This window comes from Uloborus diversus, chromosome 2, assembly GCF_026930045.1.
Source record: "Uloborus diversus isolate 005 chromosome 2, Udiv.v.3.1, whole genome shotgun sequence".
In the NCBI taxonomy this organism is placed as follows: Eukaryota; Metazoa; Arthropoda; class Arachnida; order Araneae; family Uloboridae; genus Uloborus; species Uloborus diversus.
The window spans coordinates 153556242-153578897 of record NC_072732.1 but is presented as its reverse complement, the minus strand read 5'-3'; the positions used below and the strand labels follow the sequence as shown (position 1 = coordinate 153578897).

At 33.6% G+C, this 22656-nt stretch overlaps 1 protein-coding gene across 1 annotated transcript in view; it reads left to right on the top strand.

Annotated features, from left to right (window-relative positions):
- LOC129217434 (uncharacterized) overlaps window positions 1–22381 on the top strand; it is a 93706-nt gene extending 71325 nt beyond the window's left edge. The window contains exons 5-15 of the mRNA XM_054851731.1: window positions 1414–1602; window positions 5340–5449; window positions 5688–5805; window positions 7395–7602; window positions 9639–9706; window positions 9789–9869; window positions 10687–10851; window positions 18930–19021; window positions 19521–19629; window positions 20605–20796; window positions 22044–22381. Coding sequence (XP_054707706.1) covers window positions 1414–1602; window positions 5340–5449; window positions 5688–5805; window positions 7395–7602; window positions 9639–9706; window positions 9789–9869; window positions 10687–10851; window positions 18930–19021; window positions 19521–19629; window positions 20605–20796; window positions 22044–22153 — 1442 coding nt within the window. The 3' untranslated portion in view covers window positions 22154–22381. The remainder of the gene's footprint in view (window positions 1–1413; window positions 1603–5339; window positions 5450–5687; window positions 5806–7394; window positions 7603–9638; window positions 9707–9788; window positions 9870–10686; window positions 10852–18929; window positions 19022–19520; window positions 19630–20604; window positions 20797–22043) is intronic.
- The last annotated feature ends 275 nt before the right edge of the window (window positions 22382–22656 follow it).

Sequence of the window (22656 nt, the reverse complement as noted above, 5' to 3'; positions counted from 1 at the left end):
AAATGCATTCAATTAGTCTTTGATTCGGAATGTTTACTAGGCGTGAGTCAAGAAAAAGAAAGCTGTTTTTTCACCGGACGAATGTAACCTGTCAAACATCTTTATCAGTCAAAGAAAGAATACCTTTTCATTTAATAGAAAATAAAGTATAAATGCCTTGGATAAAATTCAAACGCGTATGAATCATATAAATAAATATAAATAAAATAACCTTCGCTCAAGAATTACCCGCGCAACATCACAATAGCGGAGAATGTAGTCATTTGGAGTACAGATTTAAGTTCCGGAAATGGAGATGATATCGAAATTACCTCTGATGATTGTTTTGTTTAGGATAAATGTCATCAATAGCTAAACAGGAATTACTTCATTAGCTTGACAAAAAAATATCTGCCTTGTATTGTGCATGTGTTCCATCCTCTGAGAGATCTAAAAATGTGAAAGCAAAATGTTAAAGAAAAATCTATCCCATTTAATTAAAAATACATGCATGTTACAAGTTTCATTAGTTTTTTTTTCCATTTAATGACATTGTTAGAAAGGCCTCTGTGTTTTACGTATTTGCTGTAAGCTATTACTTATTTTGCTGTAAGATTTGTCAGAGATTTTAAGTTTTAAATTTTCTTAAATTAAATACCTTTAGCTCCTGATACAAGTTTATTGTATCACTGGATTGATATTGTGGGGGATTATCAGCATACGGAAATTACAGCTAGTTAAGCCTTACAGGTTTTGATTGAATCTTTTTAAACAAAAAATTGTTTTCGGTCAGTCTGGCCGCTCAGGTTAGCGAGGACGAATACGCTTCGTATTGTGCGTGCGTGTAAGTGTGTATTTCGAGCTAAGAAACTGAACTACTTTTTTTCTGATGTAAATGAAAAAAAAAATGTCTAAGTTAGATCGGGTCACATTAAAATCCTTTTTGATCTCCAAAACCTGGGAAAAACTGAAGCAAATTTATTGAAATGGAATGGTTTATAGTTTATATTAAAGTGCATGGATTACGTACATTGAAAAATCCTCTGTACCAATCGATTTAGTAAATTGTTGGCAAAATAAAGCGAGAAATTTGTCTAACTTTCTCCAAAAAATTTAAAATCTGTATTGAAGACATAATAATTATGTAATATGTCAATGTGTTTTACTATAAAGTTGCAGGCACAAGTTTCAAAGTTGCAGGAAACTCCATTTTCTCTTGAAATGCGATCGAGCAATTTTTATTACAAATCTTTGAATTAATTGTAGCTCTTTTCAGGCATTAATTCTCTATTAGAACTGGCTATAATTTTTGAGGTAACTGCTCTTTTTTTAACTCGGATTATGGATCCTTGAGTATACAGGCGAATGTGTCTGCGCTGAACGTTCAACAATTTCGATTTAGGTACGATACAATCTTTATCTCTTTGATTACAGGAAAACACGAACCGGGTTCTATGATGACTATAGAAGACTTGTTCTGTCCCATCAGCGGTCGCTTCCGATTCACCTATTCAGCCAATCACGGAGAGTTCCAGTGTGGTGAGCCGCTGTCCGAGTTGAGCAACTGTCCCAATGGCAACGGACTCAACGTGAAATTCCGACAGTGTTCTTTCCCTGATATGTGTGAGTATTTTTGGTTCTTTTTTGCGACAACGAATTTCTCAGGGGATATCCATAAATAATGTTGCACTTTTTTCATGATATTTGACCCCCTTCACCCCTTTGTCATAAAGTGCCACACTTCATACCTCCCCTTGTCGCGTGTCTATACTATATAAAAAAAGCGGGTGTCACACTTTTGTAACCCCTTGTCTCAATTCCACGCTTCCCCCTCAAAACATGACATCATCTGTGGGACGACCCATAAATAGAAAATTACTTAAAACTTTTTAAAACAATTTAATGAAGGGAAAATTTATTCAGCTTTTGTGAGCCTAGCAAGACTCAGTGGGTTAAGACCATGACATTACTTTGCTTTCGACCCCATTTGCTTCATTTCAATTCTGTTCCATTAAAAAACATTCAGAAGGGATTATTTCTTGAGAAATATTTTTACAGATGACTTCCCTCCATTAGCACGTCAAAAAAGAGGAATAAATTAAAAAATTTTGAAAAAAACAAAAACAAAAATAGAACCGACTTAAAAAGTGAAAAATAATTTTATTCTTTAAACACCATCGATAGTACTTTTAAACATAATTTTTGAAGTTGGCGCAAAAACAAAAAGTAAACTCCAGTGTAACATGCTTCGTTCATATTTTTTTCTGAAAATCAAAAATTGGGAACGAAACATTTACATCGTTACTCAAATATGCTGTCATCAATGCATAATGTAAGTGGTAGTGAAGAAACAGGGCTTGGTTAATTTTTTATAGTTGTAGTTGAGTTACGGCTGTGATTGATTTTATCTATCGTTTTTGCGCCAACTTCAAAAGTTATGTTTAAAAGTACTATCGATGGTGTTTAAAGAATAAAATTATTTTTCACTTTTTAGAGCACTTTTGAAGTCGGTTCTATTTTTTTTTTCCAAAAATTTTTTATGTTCTTCTCTTTAGTGTAAATATTTCAGAAATAGTAAGCGTTACCATCTCGAAACTTCACCTTATTTTTTTCATAAAAATGCTCCATGCTAAAAATAAATTATAAACATGCCTTTAAACTTTAAGCGATTGCCACTAAAAATTTATCCTTGTTCCTCTCTGGAATTCATTCGTGCGTTAATTTAATTATAACCATTTAAATATTATGTTTTCCCTAACTAATGTACATTTCACAGCATACAAGTTGCTTGTGATGCAACCCTGTATCTCCTTACTTAGCCCAGATCATCTGTTATTGGCATAGTTGATAACGATAAAAATACTAAACTATAGTTGAAGCAAACTTAACCTGCTAGCATTGTGAAGGCCTAAGCAGATCTTAATTACAGCATTATCTTGCTTTCAGGTTAGGTTTATCTAAGGCCCCTAATCGCGTTTGGTGATTGTTCACTGCGAGCGATTATTAGCAGCACATGAATTGTCTATTAAAGTATTATTTTCAGCAAATTTGGCGAAACCCGAAACTTTGCTGTGGTAACCCTAGCAGTGCAACAATGAAATATCCGATCCAAAATGGCTAAACTTAAGCTGATGCGTCGGCCTGTCTATATAGCGGCTCTAGGTTTACCCCCACTATAACACAATGACACTGAAGAAACTTGATGCTTGCTTCAGAGAAGCCTTCATTCAAAATAATCATTACAATTACTATTAATGTTACTGTTGTATGGCACCAAACTTTTATAACAATGGGTTTTATATTTAATCATTTAATAGGGAAATTGCATGAGACTTACTGTTTTTTGCCCATAACTTTTTTCCTATAGAATAAATATGACCAAACAAAGTAATGGGACCTAAGTTGAGCCATCCCCTATCCGTTACAAAAAGAATCATCAAAATCGGTTCACTAGGTGAGACGCTGTGAGTGGACAAAAAAGAAAAATAAAAATAAAAATAAAAAAAAAATAAAAAAAAAAAATAAAACATACATACGGTATGAACTGATAACCGCCTCCTTTTTGAAGTCGGTTAAAAATTAAGTGCATGCTCTCAAAGACTTGACGCTAAGGATATAAATTATTTTTGCTTAAATCTGAAGCAAATTTTAAAATCAGAATTTTTATCGGTGATTTAAGACCATGTCATTACCTTACTTTCGACGACTATTTTTTCATTTCAGTGCTGTTCCGTTGAAAAGCATCCTGAAGGGATCGCTTCTTTCTAGAAATCTTTATAGATTGCTCCCCTCCTTTTACGTGTCAAATATGAGGAGTGAAAAATCATATGTACTAGTGATGTGCCGGATCGTTAAAAAAAGTAGATCCGCGGATACAGATCCGGATCCGGATCATTAGTGTCAAGATCCGCGGATACGGATACGGATCTGAAAATTTTTTTTTTACCCAATTTAACTATCCAAGTGTAGAATTTGTTACTGAAGGTATTCCCGTCAGAATAAGTTTCTTCAAAAAATTTCAACTGCGGCAAAAATATAATCAAGACTATGATTTATTCTTTAAAGAAATCTCCGTTAAAATTGAGGGAGAGTTGGAAGGAATGGGTCAGGGCTGCATTAATGCTTAGATGGAATGTGAAAAATTATTTCTAGCTTACTCGGTAGATGTAGGATACAGGAGCAAGAGTGTAAAACTGCTACTGGAGAGGCTAGAAATAATTTTTCCTATTTTATTTCAGCATAAATGCAGGGCTGACCCATTCCACCGAATTTCTCCGACCGACGAAATACAGAGCCCGGAACACCTTTACAAACAGTAAATAGAGAATTTAGTCCCACTTTTTTAAAGGATGCCGAGAAAAACAAAAATGAAGAATAACAGTAACCCCAAATCAATAACGAAAACTAATATTAAGTTAAAAATTAAAAAAACAAAACATGTCCCAGAGAGCAGACCTCGTATGAATTTCGCGGGTCAGAACACATATTTGTTCACAAATATGAACTGACAGCAGGTAAAAATTTTAAATGATTGAGATTTTTCTTCTTATCTCCCGACTATGAAATCGCTACCAATCACTTGTATAAAGCCTCCTTGTTTTCCGCCTCCTAGCTCAGTTAGTTCTATGCCGGGCTGATGAGTGCTAATAAGCACGAAACTGCAGTCCTCGGTTGGAATTGACTGAGCGGGCGGTGTATTTCATGCACTTGTATAAAGGCTTTGAATTGCATTAAAAATTTACTTAACAAGATTATAGCTCCTACTGTATATAAGTTAGAAGTTTCAAATATATATCAAACGCAGAAAACTTCGCTCTTTCAATTAGGGCCAACATTTTTAATGTACGGGTAAATTTTTACTACCATAATTGTGAAAAACGCATCTGTTTAGGAGCTACGATGCCAAAAAAAAAAAGACACACTGATACACACTTTTAAAACTTATTTCCCCTTCCTTTTTGCCACAGGGGGGGGGGGGTACAAACTGGTTTCTGAAATGATACCTTATAATTTAAATAGGGAATAAAACCTAATTTAAATGGAATTTAAGAGTCTTTTATTCAAATATTTAAACATTTTTAGAATAGAAATGATCCGTTAAAGATTCGTCAAAAAGGTAACGGATACGGATACAGATCTTTATTTTCCCTCGGGTATCCGCGGATACGGATACGGATATCCGGAACATCACTAATATGTACACCTTTAAAGACTAACGGAAGGATATAAATAATGATTCTTACTTAAATCTGAAGCGAATTTTGAAATTTTATAAAAATAATAACAAAATATTAAAAAAAAAAAAAAAAAAAATTCACGTGATTCTATATTTAATAATACCATGATTTTTCCTCTCACAGCCATAAACTTTTTGTGCCTTGGAGATTGGGCAGGACTCAATGGCGACAGGTACATAGCGTTGATGGATTTAAGAGATGAACCTGAAGCACGACCCAAATACAGATGTGGGGTAAGTACTTGTTCAATACAACGAAATACCGCTAACACGGACACGCTTAAAGTTAAACTTCTCTTAACAGGATTGATTATACTTCAGAATGGCTTCTGTTGCCCAAGTTGCAGACTGCTTATTAGAAATCAAACATAATATTAAAAAGTTCATGATAATGATGCCGGATTGTAATTTATTTTAATTTAATGGTTCAATCTTGTTAGCCTTATATTTTTTTTCCTTTGCTTTATTTTAGTTATATCGTAAAGACATGATAACAGGACGAGTTTATGTATCCCTTGCATCAGATTCAACGTGCACAAATCAACTGACATCTTCCACGAATGGTTATGAGTCTTTAATTCTTAGTCCATGTAAGTATGCATAAAATACTGATAAATTTTCTATATGTAATTTCACGTTTTGTACTTTTTTTGGAAATTATATTAAATGTATCTTAATAATGAATTACCAAATGTAATAGTTTTAGAACATCGTAACTAGAACGTGTAGGTAATTTAGAATGTGTTAGAAAACAGTTTGGAAATTTTAGCTAAAATTAATGAAATCTGCATAAAAATGTGAATGTTTTTGTATACTTAAGAACAATTAATTTTACTGAGTGCGCAGGTTAATCAAATTAAATTTAAAACTCATTAAAACATAATTATCTACTTGAAGAATTTAACTCGTGTTTTGCTGATATAACCGATTTTGTACGAATGCATACTGTTGTTTGTATGAGTTTTACTGGCTAATTTCCATAATTTGCATGCAAAACTAATTATCATCAATATATTTTTTAAAAACCTTTAGTATTTTTCTTATTTTAATAATTTCATTCATACTCAAATTCGAAATCCAATATTTTAAATTTCAAACATTTTAGTTTTCAATTAAATGAGTTAAGAAAGGTTGTTAGCTGTCTGGGTGCAAGTCAGCTGATATCCAGTCATAGATTATTTATTAGTTTAGCAATTATTTTTGCACTCTGTTTCCCCCGCTTAATGTGAAAATAACAAGTTAATACAATTTTGTGATTGTTATCACTACTTTTTACTTCTCATCATCATTAACGTCGGCATTATTTTTCAATTATTGCCATTTTTTCCTTCAAAGTAAATTTATTTCATTTTTTGCAAATCATGCAAATTGAAATTTAATGAGTTTTCTCGAGCTATTTGAACCATAACATGAAAGAATGACCTGAGTTAATTTTCTAGTTTGTGCTGCGAATTTCCTCGCAATGGTGTTGTTAACAAATGTATTTTACAATCAGTCCATAAAACCGTAAGATACTGAGTTTTCCAGTATTTCATACTGCTGCTTCTGAAAAATAAGGGTAAGGGGAGAGAAATAAGGAAGAAAAATAAAAACAGAGCTAAGCTCTTATTTAGGTCAGTTTTAGATCTACAGGAATTGAAAAAAAAAAAAAAAAAAAGAGGTGGGGGAGAATTAAGTTACTTTAATTTAAAAAAGACACGCCCAAAGGCAGTAATGTTCTTTAAATTTCTAATTCAGGCTTTTGCCAAATTGTCTCAGAAAAATTTCGTTTGGTGGAAAGGGTTTCATAAGGAAGGCACTCAAAGAGTTTCTAAGTGAATCAATGCATGTTTTCCAATTAAATTTTGTCTTATCACCGTTTTTGTAATCAGTTTTTAAAACCTTAAAATCAGATTTTAAAAATCTCAGAACAAATGTTTCACCTCTTCAAAACACCGATATTTTCGCTGCCAGGTATAACACCACAAGGAGATGGTTTTCATTACAGAACAATCTTGGGTAATTTGCCCAATTAATTTTTTGCATTCACGAAGATTAAAGTTCTGTTATTGATGAGAATGAATGCACCAAGAGTAAAAGCAGAGCAGGATCTTCAGGGATATCATTGGTTCAAGATAGTTTTGTGATGAGCCGAGATAAATTGATCACAGCATTTATATTTCAACATTTTCACTTCCAGTACCAGATCGCAGCCTTCCTGCACAAGTTGAATCTGCTCGTTGTCGCTTCCCAGAATGGTCTCAGGGACAATGGGAACACCTTCAGGTGAATGGCAACTCTTTCCAATTTAAGGACCACACCCTGTTCCAGGCCATCACGGCTCGATGTATCCTCAGAGAGAACACCACCCCCACAGACAAATTCATCGTTTATACTGTTACTCAGTGGTAAGTAATTAAATTTTTCTTTCGAAATAATCCTGCATCGCAGTAATGCTGGTTTCACTGCTGTCGCAACTGACAAAACATGTCACCCTTTTGCTATGACATTACACTAGCAACAGCCGTTTTCGTGTTCTAACGATGTTGTCCAAAGTCCAATCAATGAATCGTGGTGTTATGGCAGAAAGTAATTTTTAATTACAGAGTAACTGACGACTAATGAGTAAATAGGGGGCATGCTCATTAAACCACGTGGAACCAATAATACTCGAAGAAAGGCAGTGAGAGTCCGACGGTATCACAGCAAGAGTTTCGTGGAATCATGTAGGAAGAACACCGAAATCGTTACGCTTCTTTTATTCTGGAAATATTTAAGCTGTTCTAATAACTTTAACAAATTTAATAATGATTCTTAAAAACACGAACAATGGGGAGCATTCCTTCGTTGAGCAAATCAGTGGCTTGGATCGTAAACCAACTTACTAAACATACTGTCAAAAATAAGTTTTTCAATTTCATTTGGTTATATTTCGAGCTGCATCAGCAAAAAAATCGAGTAACACCAAACGTTGCCAACGTATAGAGATACCTAACATGGTTTTAGTGCCTCCAGAAAGTTATCCATCATGGAGTTAGCTGATTTAGTTCAAAACCATCGAAGCTCGTTTTTAATTCAGAAACGAGTATCCAGCATCAACATTATTTAAATGTAGATCGGGCGATTTTTCCGTGACTTTCTCCAAGTTTGGTTAGAAATAAATACTAATTGAATTACCCTTTCAAAAGATTTTGAATTTGATCTCATCCGTGACCGGATTTTCGGATCTTCGGTGGGCACAGCTGACCTTGACCTCCAATTTTTGCCCAAGCAGTCATGCTCTGCTTGCCTGCTTATGAAGTGCCTGCCCGAGTACAAAGTCATCCTCGTGTTTACAGATGTTTCACGTGCCATTAGAGAATATAACTATGTTTCGGGATGGAAAGTTCTGCGAAGCGGAGAAATCAGCGAATGCTTGAATTCGTTTTTGGTTTTCCCACGACTCGGGCGACTCGGTAGCAATTATCTTCAATTCGATCAGCTTAGAATGGCATTCCCAGCGGAGAAACGATTTTAAAATGGACGTAATATACTCGAAAATGAAGGCTTGAGTGTGAGAAAGCATTCATACTGTTCTGTATTTAACTGATTTCGAAATGAGTTGTGTAGTTTACATACTTCTGTGTTTTTACCTCCGTCTTCTGGGATCAGTCCCGTATTTTACAGCGACGACGTCTAGGCAAGACCGTCATATCGGGGGCTCAGGAGGGGGGATTTCCTCCCCAGATTTGAGAAATTAATGTAGTTACATATACGTGGACGTGGTTTTTGTTGTTTTTGATACAATATGCATCGAGTATATACTCTTTGCCCCACTCCTGGAAAATTTCGAAATGATAGACTTGCGACTAGATTAACTTCCCTTTATCCTCATATATACAATCGCAAATGATCGAGTAACGCTCCTGACGTCATCAACAACGAAACTCGCGCCACGGCATGAAAATTCGGTAATATCTTTTTGTAATTTTTTACATGCAGGGAAAGGCTTTACTTTGACAAGGTTGAACTGCATCCGGTACTTATTTGTTTTGCTGGTCAGACTGTCATTTTGGAAGAACGAAGACAGGAAAAATTGGTCAACTATATGAACGCTATCTACTGAAGTTAGGGTTGAAATTTTAACTATCAAACTACTACCAATCAGGCAATCAGTTCGTTAAAATGTAGCAGAAGCAATTTTCAACTGTCATACCTTGACGGGTGACTTTTTAGTTTATGTAAAAACAACTTCTAGTTTAGGAAGAAAAAAAATCTAAAAAGTTAAGATTTTACTTGTATCCACCGGTTTTTGTTGCTCCTCAAAGTAGTTTTTCCTGTTCTCAATGAGACACTTTTAAAATTAACATATATCAGAACCAGTTAGCGTATGTTCTTGCTATTATCTAATAATTTATCATATGAATCATCAAATTCATAATAATTTGATTTCTTATTATTATAGCGGTGAAGAAAATTACAACTGTATTTGGTTGCAAAGACGAACAGCTAATGTCATGGAATTTCAACTAGGTAAATATTATTTTAAGCATTAAAAAAAACAGTTTAATGCATAAAATTCAAATTATTTATATTTTAAAATTATTTTTCTCAGGTGTTCAACCAAGTAAACATTATGCAGAAAATTTGTGCCATGATCAACAATTTCCGTCAGAATCGTGGATAACGGAAGGCAGTAAGTATTTTGAACTAAAATTCTTTGAAACTGAAAGAATATTGTAAAAAAGAATAACATAACTAATAGATTGTTCTGTATCAAACTTGAGGGTTTCACATTATAGCCGTCATTTTCTGGTCACATAAACAGAAACAATGAAGTGTCTGTTTATACATGACAATGCAAAATTAGATACCAATTTCTTCATTCATCAGAAGCAATCAAAGTGTCTTTGGAGCATGTTTCTACCGGTACAACTATCATTGCCACAACTTTACAATACCAGGCATTCTCATTAGTTGCATGATTTGGTACTTTTGAAATAATAGTTGACATTTTTGTTTCTTCAAAAGAAGAGCAACAACGTTTCTTCGAAAGTTGTTTTTTAATGTAATTAAAAGGCAAAACTTTTCCAAGCTTGGCGTAAAATGATTTAAATTCTTTACGAAAAGAGATGCTGACCTTTGATGCAACAAAAACGAAATACTTTCTGGATATATGCTATTCAATACATTATACGCAAATTTGCATGACTATAAAATAAAACACAATCTTTGATTCATTACTGCTTGACATTTATTAGACATGCTTTGCTGCTCTTGGCTGATTTCTTCCAAATCGGAACCAAGGAATGCACGAAGAATTATTTTCTTGTTTTTACTTTTTGGTGTGGTTCAAGTAGATAACTGCTGTGAACATGAACAGTACAAGATACAATCAATTTAGCTAAAATATTATAAAAGATTATGCCTAAAATATTGCTTGAAAAGCATACACAGTTGCAATGATAGTTGCCCTTTACGTAGGTAACACAATCCCTGTCCATTCTTTTCAGGGCTGCACAAGATTCAGATGTCGCCTTGTCCAATCATGGGAGACTACACCGGAGAAGTTCCTGGGACTCATGGTCTTTGCGCCAAAGTGTCTTCAGATTGCAATAACCCGGACATTATGTTCTATACCGTCAGCAACTGCGAAGAGCGTGGACATGTATACGAAGGTCAGTATCCTTTTTAAAATAATGATCAAAAATATTGAACATTTATTTATCTAGACTTGGTGATAATCTCAAATATAATTCCTATCATCCTGAAAGGATTATTTTTTTCCATCGGAATTGATGTCAGGCGTACAATTGGGAGGCGGCGGTATGTGTTAGGACGAACTGTTGAACCAAGTAACGACATCTGACAGGCATCGGTCAATGTTTAGTGCGATATTTGACCTCATTCTCTCTACAGTTCTGGCCATTAATTCAAACAGCAAACAAGATTATATTCACGCGTCAGTTACCATGTCACACTGAGCATTAACTGACATCATAATAAGTGTTCCACTTTTCCAATCCTTTTTGACACTCTGGATAAAAATTCCGTTAATCTTAAAACAATATTCAAATACAAAGTAGATGTAGTGAAAAATGTATTTCAGTGTCATTAGCACCGCATAGCTCTCAGAATTATCGGTACATGGTCCTACATAATCTAGTCGTCCTACATAATGGTCTTTCAGATACAGAATCTGAAGAGCGCATTTTAAAAAATGTTTTACCGTTTGTATTCAGAGAGACGCAAAACACAGAAATGTACTCATTAATCTTTCAAAATATTTGTCCTATTTCTGTTACAATAAAGGGAATGAATAACTTTTTTGACGGAGTTCTATGCTTATATTTGAGTAATTCGTCTCATTCTGGCGAGATACTAAAAAAATTTGGTTTAGAAGCTTCATGGGTGCATCTGGGGAGGAAGGCTGCTAACTCTCATAAAGTCCATAATTTTAAAACCCCAATGCTAATTCTAGTAAGTTAATACCTGTAAATACTTATGACCAAGGGAAAAATTTCGTGGAGCAAGCGAGAAGCTTTATTCTCAAGCAAGTTTTGATCGTAATTTCCCCAGTAATTGTGATTTATCTACATAAGTAATGATTACGAGTCAAATTATTATTATTATTATTATTATTATTATTATTATTATTATTATTATTTAAATTAGGGAGAACGTTTTAGCGGACTAATTCAAAAAGCAAAATTTTTCAAGGAGCGAAACCTATCTGTGAAAATTCTCGCAGACCGGTGCCGGTTCGCTGGTTCTGCGGTTGAGATTTTTTGAACGAAAACTTATCCGGGAGGAAAATCTTGCTCCAAAATTAGCTTATTTGAGTGCATAATACTGATTTGAGGACAACTAGTAATTAAAGAATAGAAATAGGGAATGTTCATGAACTCATTGAAAATTATTTGGAAGCGAAGTATTTACTATTGAAGAGATATTTTTTAAGTATTCTATAAATGTGATTCAAATTTCAATGGCGATGTTTTATAGTTATTATTATTTTTATTTATTTATTTTATTTTTATTATTTTTTTCCTGTTAGAGATTGCAGTTAATATAGTAATTGGCAAATATTGTATATCTCATTTTGATTTGTTTTGTTTATGAGCATAAAATGAAAAGTGCATAGTAATAACAGCCTAAAATCGCAAATCATTTACAGCACTATTCCGAATTCAATTATTGAGTAACTGCTTGAAAAATAGCATCATTACTTCATCAGCAATATGTCATTTGCTATTTTCCATAGTTCATTTGACCAAATATGACGTCACATTGGAAGTTTATTCTTGCGATCAAGCACAGAATGAAGATGTTAATTAGCTGTCTAAATTCAGCTAACGGTAATGAAAACGTGGAAGTCATTCTTATAATGAAGGGAAACTGTCTTGAAGGTCAGGACTGTCGATGACCTCTGGCACAATGGGCATTTTTAATGGACATGGCAGCTTTCACAAAGGGACGTCAAGCGACGCGTGCGAAACGCGCGACCCATACGGCACACCCATTGCTAATGAAAGCACATTAATTTCCGACTTCAAACAATCGGTTTTCTTCGGCTGCGGCGATCGACTATTTCCGACACTCGGAACAATCGGCTTTCGTTGCCGAGTCACGGGCATCAGCCATTTAAGACCACGAAAAGAGTTCACACAAGAAATTCCATGATGCATAATTTTCCACTACGAAAAACGAAAGCGAAGGAAGTCAAGAAGCAGGGGCTAGCCAATGTGAAATCCCGGGAGGACACCGTGACCTCCAATTTTTTTTTTATTCGACAAATTTCGTTATCATCATTTGGTTAAACTTTGAGTTTTATTCCGCAAAATTATCATGGTTCGGCGAAATTTGGAGTTTCATTCGGCAAATAGAGAACTTCTGCTCTCCTAAAAATTTGAGTTAGGAAGCCCTGACAAGAAGTTTAACCTAGAACTAAAAGAACCTACTTTCCCGAATACCAGTGTCGACTTTTTAGCAACAGGTAAATCAATCTCTAAACTGTCTGAAAACAAAATAATACGTCTCTTTTTCGTAAAAGGAGTTTCCCTTTGTTGATATCAAATTGAAAGATTGGGGGAAAAAAAGCATTCTCTCAAGCTGTAAGGCGTTATGTTTCGTTGAATTTCAACTATTGGTGCACTTTTCAACTCGGAACATTTTTAATTCAAGAGCATTTATTTCTTCCATTTAAGTTTACAGGCTTAAGAAAAGCAAGTCGTAGAAGCAAATGACAATCATATCTCTCAATATACTTTTAAGAGGTAAAAATAAATTATCACACAAATGAAGAGAAAAAAATATGCAGCTAAGTTTAAAGTTTTTTTAAATGTATAAAAATTTCTTTAATCGCTGCAAAGGAAGTAAAGGAAGGGGGAAAAGGGTTTAGGATCCCACAAATAGGTATAACTTTTTTCTTAGTATACTTTTGTCTTCTCCCACATCTTTACTTCGAATTTTTAAAAATTAGCTCATTGTTAGAATTTGTATTAGAGAGATAAAATAAATCAACCGCAGATTTTATTATTTTGTGACCAAATATGACTGCAACATTCAGCGTCAAATTGCAATTGAGCACTTCAAAAACTGCATTCCACGATGCAATTTATTTTTGCTGACAGCAAACAAGGGATTAGGTTCGTCAAATGAGAGTTTTTATTTTATTAAAGCTCTACCTTAAGTTTTTTTCTCATTAGACAAAGCATAAATCTTTATATTCCTGGTATATACGTGACGCGATAATGCCGCATTGTGTGCAGAAACTTCGTCGTAAATTCCCATCAGAAACTTGAATAGTTTTTGATGTAGTAATTGTCTTATTTGAGCATGGAGAGTTGAATTATTTTGTCACACATTTTCATTTCTTTGTCTGCTGATTGCTTTTGTTTCAATGCTGAAATCTCTGCTTAATCGAAATATATTGCTTTTAGTAGATTCATGCAAATTGTATTCCAAGTTTTTGCATTAAGGGGAAAAAAGTCAGTGATTTTAGAATATGAAATCTAGTAATAAAATCACTGCTCAAAACTGAGTGGTGATTTTTTTTTTTTTTTGCCGACAAAGACGGACTGGAACATCGGCCCGCGGGCCTATCCCCCCTCAAATCTGAGCACCCCCCTTTTTTTTAATTTATTATTTTTATTTTTTGGTGCAACTTCCTTATTATTTATTTATTAATTTATTTATTCGCGCTCACAAATCTGTGCGACTTCATTTCGCTTTTTTTTTCTTTTCTTTAAACTCGTAAACCTGTGTACCATCGGTTCATTCATTCATTTATTTATTTATTGCACTTTTTTTTTTTTTTTTTTTTTTTGCGCCCTTTGGAAGCCAAGGTTAGCGCCCTCTTAACGGAACGCAGTCCGCCCCTGATTGCCGATGTTTACCAATTTATATTTAAATTTAAACTATTAATTTTACTAGGGAAACTGTCGTAACTGCATTAAATATCAAATACGAAAGTATTTAAGAACACTTATTGCAGCTGCTGTAAATCTATAAAAGGAAAACTTATTTTCTCTTTAACCATAACTAGCCACAATCATCATAATTAAACTTGATGTTATTAATAGTTTCAGATGAGTTTTGTACCTAAGTTATAAATGAAAAGTGGAAATCACATTTTTGTCACACACAAATCTGCCTTTTATGTCCATTAACCATATTCATTGAAACGAAACGTAAAATGTCTCTAAAGCTATAGAAGACATACATTTTAGAGTAAAATTATGTAATAATTGTTCCGTTAATTTATTCTGTGCAAGCAATGTAAAAAAGGAATGACATTAAAAACAGGCATTCAACTTTTTTTTTCCCCATTGTATCACATCTTGTGCGTTATGTACAGTTTTCGGAATGAAATACAATGTTTTTCAGAAATAAGCAACATTATTATCGCGTGTAGTTGAAATTGAAATTTATGCTCCACCCACACAGACTCATTCAATAAATAAAGAAATAAATATTAAACAAATAAATAAATGAAAGAACATTTTCAAAAAGAAGTAATAGAGCGTCATTCGCCAAATATAGGTTAAACGTATATTCTGCTATACTTGAAAAGTATTTCTAATAATAATAATTAAAAAAACTTAATCCGACAGATATGTGTAATTTTATGGAATTAAAAACGTAAATAAATCTTTCCGTGAGAAGAGCGAGTCTCTTGTAAGAAAATAGTTTTTAATGTCAAGTTTCAAATAAACTGTTCAGATTAGAAAAGGTATAAAACCAGATAGAATTAATATGAATTTTATTTCCGCAGTGACACGAATTACCCACGGTTCGTCCTACGATTTCAAGTTTTTCATTGTTATCGTATTTAATATCAAGGCAATCTATTGCTAATACAACAATGAAATAATCTATCTGGTTCCGAAAAGTAATTTGTTTGGAGAACATTCATAATACTATCTTCGAATCTCTGGAAAAATACTAGTCGGTAACGGAGCCTATTATCAAGTTCACATAATGAAATCGAATTGTTAGAAGAAAAAAGTTAGCAATATCTTCAAAACGTTTTATGACATTAGCTTATTATACTTTATTCCTGAAAAAAAGAAAGGAAAAAATTACAAAGCAGTGGAACAATTTGTAGCTCAATTTCTGTTGAGTTATATTTTTATGCCGTTTTAGAGTGAAAGAGGCATGCTGATTTCAAAACTGTATTTAAGTTTTCATCTACCCCGCCAATCTTTTTTCTCTGCAGCTTAACCAATTGAATTACATAAATCTATTTAATTGAAATAAAATGTTTCTTTTCCCCATAATATGATCATCATTATGATCATTATTTGAAAAAAATAATTGACTTTATTGTCACGGCAAGAAAAATAATCCTAAAAAGGAATGAATAATAATTCGGTGTGCATTATTAACACAAAAAGTTTTTTTTTTGTATTGAGTGTGCAATATTATATGTAATTGTTGTTTAGCAAAAAAATATTTTTTGTTTTAGATTTTTAAAAAACTATTTCTTATTTTATGAACTGGTCACTTTGATCCCTATGTAGCTTAGAAACTTGACATGACAGATTAAAACCGAGATCATTTTCGCACTCAGAGGCCATAAGTTAGTCAAAACAAGTTATAGATCGAAGACAACAGACTCGCTGCTCCCTAGTGTTATTGCACTGAAAGCCTTGTGTGTATACTCGTAAAAATATTTTTACCTCTATTTTGTGGCAAACTAACTTGAAAGGTTCACTGTGGAGGTGGCGGGGGAGGCAAAGAAAACAAAAAATTACTAATGTAAAACTGCATTGCCTCGATTTTGCGTCAATATCAGCATTACATTCCTAGCGTTGTATTAACATCCAGTTTGCATCGGTAAATCCTTTAAAATAATACGACTGTTTATGAAGTTAGATTTTACGATTATATTGCACAAACCTCGACATTCGTTTTCATTGTCCACTATCATTCCATGAACATGATATAATGAGATCGAAAAAGACAACTCAGATAAACGATTTTCCATGAGGCAGTCAAGAAAACTGAATCACTCGGCTATAGGTGGAACATGCTTGCTGATTTGTTCCATCCTGTGTTCTAAAATAATTGACGATCATTACTAAGCGACAACAAAAGGTCATGTCCAGATGACAAGGGACGATAGGATCACGCTGAGGTTGCGACATTTTCTTGCGTCCATTGTCTTTGGGCTCCCCCAACTGGTGGCTAACCTTGAATTGTTCGCTGATATTTTAAGTCTGATTGCATCACGCAAACCACAGCCTAAAATGCTTCGAATTAATAAACGTTTTCCTTTATGGAAACACATTGCGCAAGCATATTGCACGAAAGTCAACAAATGATTTCTTTATGCTGTTCCAAGATATCTATATGTTTTTTACTATCTCAAAATTGAAATCTCTCTCAAGGTACAATGTCCTAAAATCTACATAACAGCCAATTTACTTTTGAGATTGAAGATGTAAATAAATACACAGAAAAGGGAAAATGTAATTAGAGCACAACAGTTCCTAGGCGTTCTAAAAGAGGTAAAGATGAAGCAAAAGCTGCGTCTTATAATCTGCCAAAGATCCTGGAAGTTTTGGAAAGCTGTTATGATTTCCTCACTAAAAGATTCTTTTCTCTGTGAACGGTACAAAAAAAAAAAAAAAAAAAAAAAAAAAAACAATGTACATAATATTCGTGAGACATTTCAGAGAATTATTTCTTGCTTGAAAAGTTCTGATTCTGTAGCGGCATAGAAATTAACTCTATGTTTGAGAAAGATTTAAGAGATTTTTTTCCCTAATTGGGGAGATCTGTCTGAAAACGATGTAAAAAACAATAAGTATCTTTGTATTATCCAGTATCTTAGGGAATGTCTTCATGTTTTATGTTGACATTTAGCACTCAATTTCTTATCACAGTAAAACAGCCCATTAAAAGTCTTGCTTGCTTAGCTTGATGGAATGTGGATTTCTATTGATATACAGAGAAATATTTATATCATCATTACTGAGAATAAATTTCAAATGTGCTATGCACCAAGCAGCACTCTTGATTTCCGCATTCAAATTAATTATTACGAAGCTTTATTATGCAACACAAAACAGAACATTTTAGCGCATGCAGTAGAACATTGTTTATCCGGGTCTCCGGTTTATCCGGTTCCAATTCGTGGAGCTAAAAAAAATTATATTTACTTAAATAACAATTTTAAATTATGATTGCAAGAACGGAACTGTGAACGTGCCAAATATTCTGTTTTTGTTTTTATTAAACGTACAACTCCTGCATAGCACGTGCAATAAAGTACAGTACTAATTTAACAAACAAGATGTCGTACTTTGAGCATCACTCCAACACCACTGCAGCTGAACAATAAAGGATAAAGTATTTGCGAAAAACGGTACTGTCCACCTTTGGCAAGTTGAGCTCCGCTGTCCGAACGATCCATTTGTTGAAATAGGGGTGAGGAAAAACGGCTTAAGAACTTGCGGATTTAGTTTGCAGTGTTATTGCTCATTTGGCGTACAATATAATTCAGGTAAGAAGTAGCAAGCTGTACTGGATTTCCTCGCCAATAAAAGGGTTGCAATGGTAGCCCAACTCTGGGCCTGACAATTCCTCTTTTTAATGATTGCTGTCCCTTGAAATTAATGGACTTGTTCAAGGCCATAGCTCAAATTGTCGGAGGTGGACAGTACTTTGTACTTTTGTTACAAAGCATTGGTTTTTGCTACAATAAGAGATAAAACTATATAAAGTCATTTTAGTCCGTAAAACACGACAACAACTTTGCTATGCATTAGATAAATAGAATGATTATGTACTTTGTAGATTTACATCATGTTTGTGTGTCTTCATTATACAGCATAGTGAGTGAATAGCAGATTCATTATTTATAACTTTAATACAGATTATATTAATGGAGCTAAGGGACTGAAAACAGAGCAAAGAGCTACTTTATTTTTAAAACTATGTCGGATAATGAGAGAATTCGGCTTTGAATACTTTGATCTTCGATCAATTAGAAGAGGTCATTAAGTAGAAGTAGTCATTCAAATACATACTTGTGAAAAATTATCCTACTCGTTGCGCCATTTTTCACTTTCGAGTTGCGCAAAAGCATAATTCTCACCTACGATGCTCATTAAATTTATGTAAAACAGTCTTAATTAACATTATTAGATAATTAATAGGTTATTGCAAGCAACTTTTTATGTATATCACTGCAAAAAAAAGTAAGAAATTTGGAACTTTGAAGTACAATGTATCATTTTTCTTTCAGAACGAGAATATCGTTGCCTTGGAAGTTGGGAAGAAGATGGCGTTCTGTTCACTTACACCCAGAGAAGAGATATGGATGGATTCCAATGCTTCGTAAGTTACTAATACAGTTACAAGTTTTTAAAAACGATATTTAGTTCTAGTTACAGCGAAAACAAAATCAAGTGTTAATAAATTGAATTAGAATGAACGTTGTAAATCTATTCATAGGTATTCAATGTTAGTTTTAAATATTAATACAGCACCAATGAATAAAGTATTTAAAAATGCTTTCCATGTATAGTAAAAATGTATTCCAAAAATTGAAATAATTGCCCCTGATATATTTATGGCTTTTAATGTTTTTTAAAATATACAGCATGGGTACAGCACATAGTAAAAATTCATTCCATGCGTAAGAATTGAATCAATCGAAGGTATTTAGAGCCATACATTGTTTTTTTCCCCTTTGATTTATAGCACTGGTACAGCATATTTGATATAAAGATCGCCTTGCAAAATTTTTGGCGCGTAGAAAATTATTGTTCTTATTTAATTTCTATAACGAGAGACGAGTACATAATTGACAAGTGATGTGTCTGTTCTCTTGCAGAGCGGTAAAGTGCTGAGAAATGGCGAGGAAGCTTTCATCAAAGAGGCTGGAGACAGCTGCATCCGAGGCGAAGATCCGCTCATTTACGGAATGAAAATCAGCAAACAATGTAAGCACCATAATTATGGTTATTAGCTTTATCTAAACTTATGAATCAATCTAGTATGTTTACAACCTGTTTCATTTCAACGGATTACACACCAGTCCGCGATGAAGATGAGAGTATAAAACTGTTCCTTTTTTCATTTTTAATAGGAATAATGTCATTTGCTTAATCCATTTGCACAAATGCAGTAGCGTACCAAGGGGGTCTGGTATTTTGGCGAACTTAAAAAATTGCCCCCGCCCACACAGCGTCGTGCCGATGAGAAATCACCGGAAGTCACTATGACCTCCAAAAAATGGGGGGGGGGAATTGACTAATTGATTCGACAAATTAGGAGACAATATTGTAACCTGAAAATTCTTATTTTCTATTTTTAAATTGTTTTCAATGTTGCCCAATTTTCCTTTGCAGTAGATGTTATGTATGTATTTGTATATGTGTGCATACTCGAATTTTATCATTCGGTAAAATTGAGATTTCATTTGGCATATTCAGAATTCTCTCCTTCCAAAAAAATTTAGTTCTCCCTCCCCCCCCCCACCATTTCACATAAATTCAATAAAACCAATAATACTTGCAATTCGTAATAAATATAAATAATGTACGCTCTTGAACCAAATGAGAATAAACAATTTTCAGTTCTTTTTATGTAGCAATTTATAATGTATTTTCCCCTCTAGCTCTTTTTCTTGCGAGACTTTTTTAATTTCAATTTTTATTTATAAAAGCATTTTTCTACTCATATGATTAATTTTTTTAATTATTATTTTTTTAATCTGTCGAAATGCCGCCCTTTTAGCAGCTGTGCCCCTGGCGAGAGCCACTCCTACCTACACCTTGTTACGCTACTGCACAAATGAAACATTTTTACGCTTAGCTTTGCACTTCATTTCTAGATTTATAAACTTTGGCTTTTAATTTTAATATATTCGAATATTATTCCTGATTTGATTAATGAAGTTCTCTTCTCCTTTCCAGCTTCTTGTCCGCAGCTTGCTCCAGCAAACTTCGTGCCTGTGCGACCACCGTGGAAACCCATAACATATGCTCCAGCGCCACTGCCCACTGGGGCACCGGTGCCGCCAGTCCGCCCCTCGCCACCCAGGGACCCCTACTGGTACCGCACGGCAACGGAACAGCCCACTACCAAACCCTGGAAGCCTATTACGGGTAAGTACCTGTTCCGATAAACACGGAAATCCAGCTGGTTGATCTAAAAATTTGAATTTTTTGTTTTTTTCTCTCCCAATAAAAAAGTTTTTACTCGAATAGGGAAATTTCTTCAAAAGTTAATAGAGAAAATTAAAAAGCAGACACACGTACTTCCACATTGCATAAGCCTACTTAGACATTTTTATTTTTCAATATTCATTAAATCAATTTATTTATTTATTTTAAGTAAATAAATTGTATGCAAATAAAATAAGTACTTATTTTTATCTCTACATAATAACTTTACCCGAAAAATAAGACGAAAAGCATATTTAAATAAAAGTTATCATTAATTGGGCAAAACAAATTATTGTTAGTTCGAAGAAATATTTTTAATTTTCTTTTATTCAAAAAGAAAAAAAAACACAAACACACTCACACCACACACATACAAGTTCACACAATCTGAACGCTTGCACTATCTTTGCAAAGCAGTCATTGGAAGTTAGAAATAAATACAAATAAACCTACGAAAATATGCAAAATAAACTTCATTAAAATAATAAGTTACTTTTCTTTACGAAAACTACATTTTGTTTCTAAGTACACTGAAGTTCGACCCATTTTTTGTTAAAAAAAAATCGATGCGCTAAATGTTTCTCTCCTTTTTACCCCCTACATCGAATAAAATCATAGTTTTAACGTACTTATGAATTTTTCTATTATCCACAAACGTTTCACGTATTCATACTTATCCACATGTGAAACGTGTATGGATAGTAGTGATATTCAATATCCAAAAGTGAAACGAATCTACACTAAAAATAGGCAAAAACAGAATTTTTCATTGAAGAACCTTGTCTGCTCGAGTTAAGTTAGTGTTTTCTCTAAATCCATTTTCATGAACAAAAGGGATTTTGTATCTGAACCTGTGAAAATTCAATGTGAAATGTCTGAAATCGCATGAAATATTGGATGGAATATTTTTGTTTGCTGCAAATGACTTTATCCTCAGTTTATATAAATTGAAATAGAGTACTCAATAAGAAATAAAATAACATCTTTGTGCTAAAAAATAAAAGTAAACCAAACATCGTTTCAACTGCATGAATTTTCAAAAGAAAAAAAAAATACTGGTTTAGTTTGCTTTTATTTGCAGTACTTAATATTCATGATATTTTTCTTGGAATGCAGTTTTAAAGAGAAAAAATATATATTTGAAATAACATGAACTATTTTTTAATCATATTAATTTTTATTTTCAGGCCGACCACGTCCAGATCTCAACACAGCTAATATCAGGCCTCACCAAAGCGTTCTACTACAAAGTTCTTTATTTATTCTATTAATGTTTTTCATCTTGTGGGATCACTGATAGGTAACGAAAGGGTTACACTTGAATCCTGCCTCATATTGAGTTTAGCTGGACTAAATTCATTAAAGTGTCCTTACTCATTTGGATCACTCATAGTCATTTCCGCCAGAATTGGCAAGGAACTTTCAGGGATTTTTACATGACACGTTTACAGTGACACTTGTATAAACTATGACTTTCCGCCTGTCCTGGAAGCGATACTGTAAGCAGCAATGTGATCAAAGTAACTGTGCGACGGAACTATCACCACCCATTGAAAATAAACCTATATACGTTCTATTTTTTTCGTCAATGTGCAAAAAGAACCCCTTTGAATTATTGCACACTAAGACTTGGTTAGAATGATGTACGTTATACAGCTCAATCAAGCAAAGTTAACTATAGAGATTTTGTATAGATTGTGATTGAAACGCATATATATGTTGTTGGGATTTGATACTGCAACATAATGATATATGCTGCCATCTGTGGAAAATCTTAGAATGAATCATTTCCATTATGAC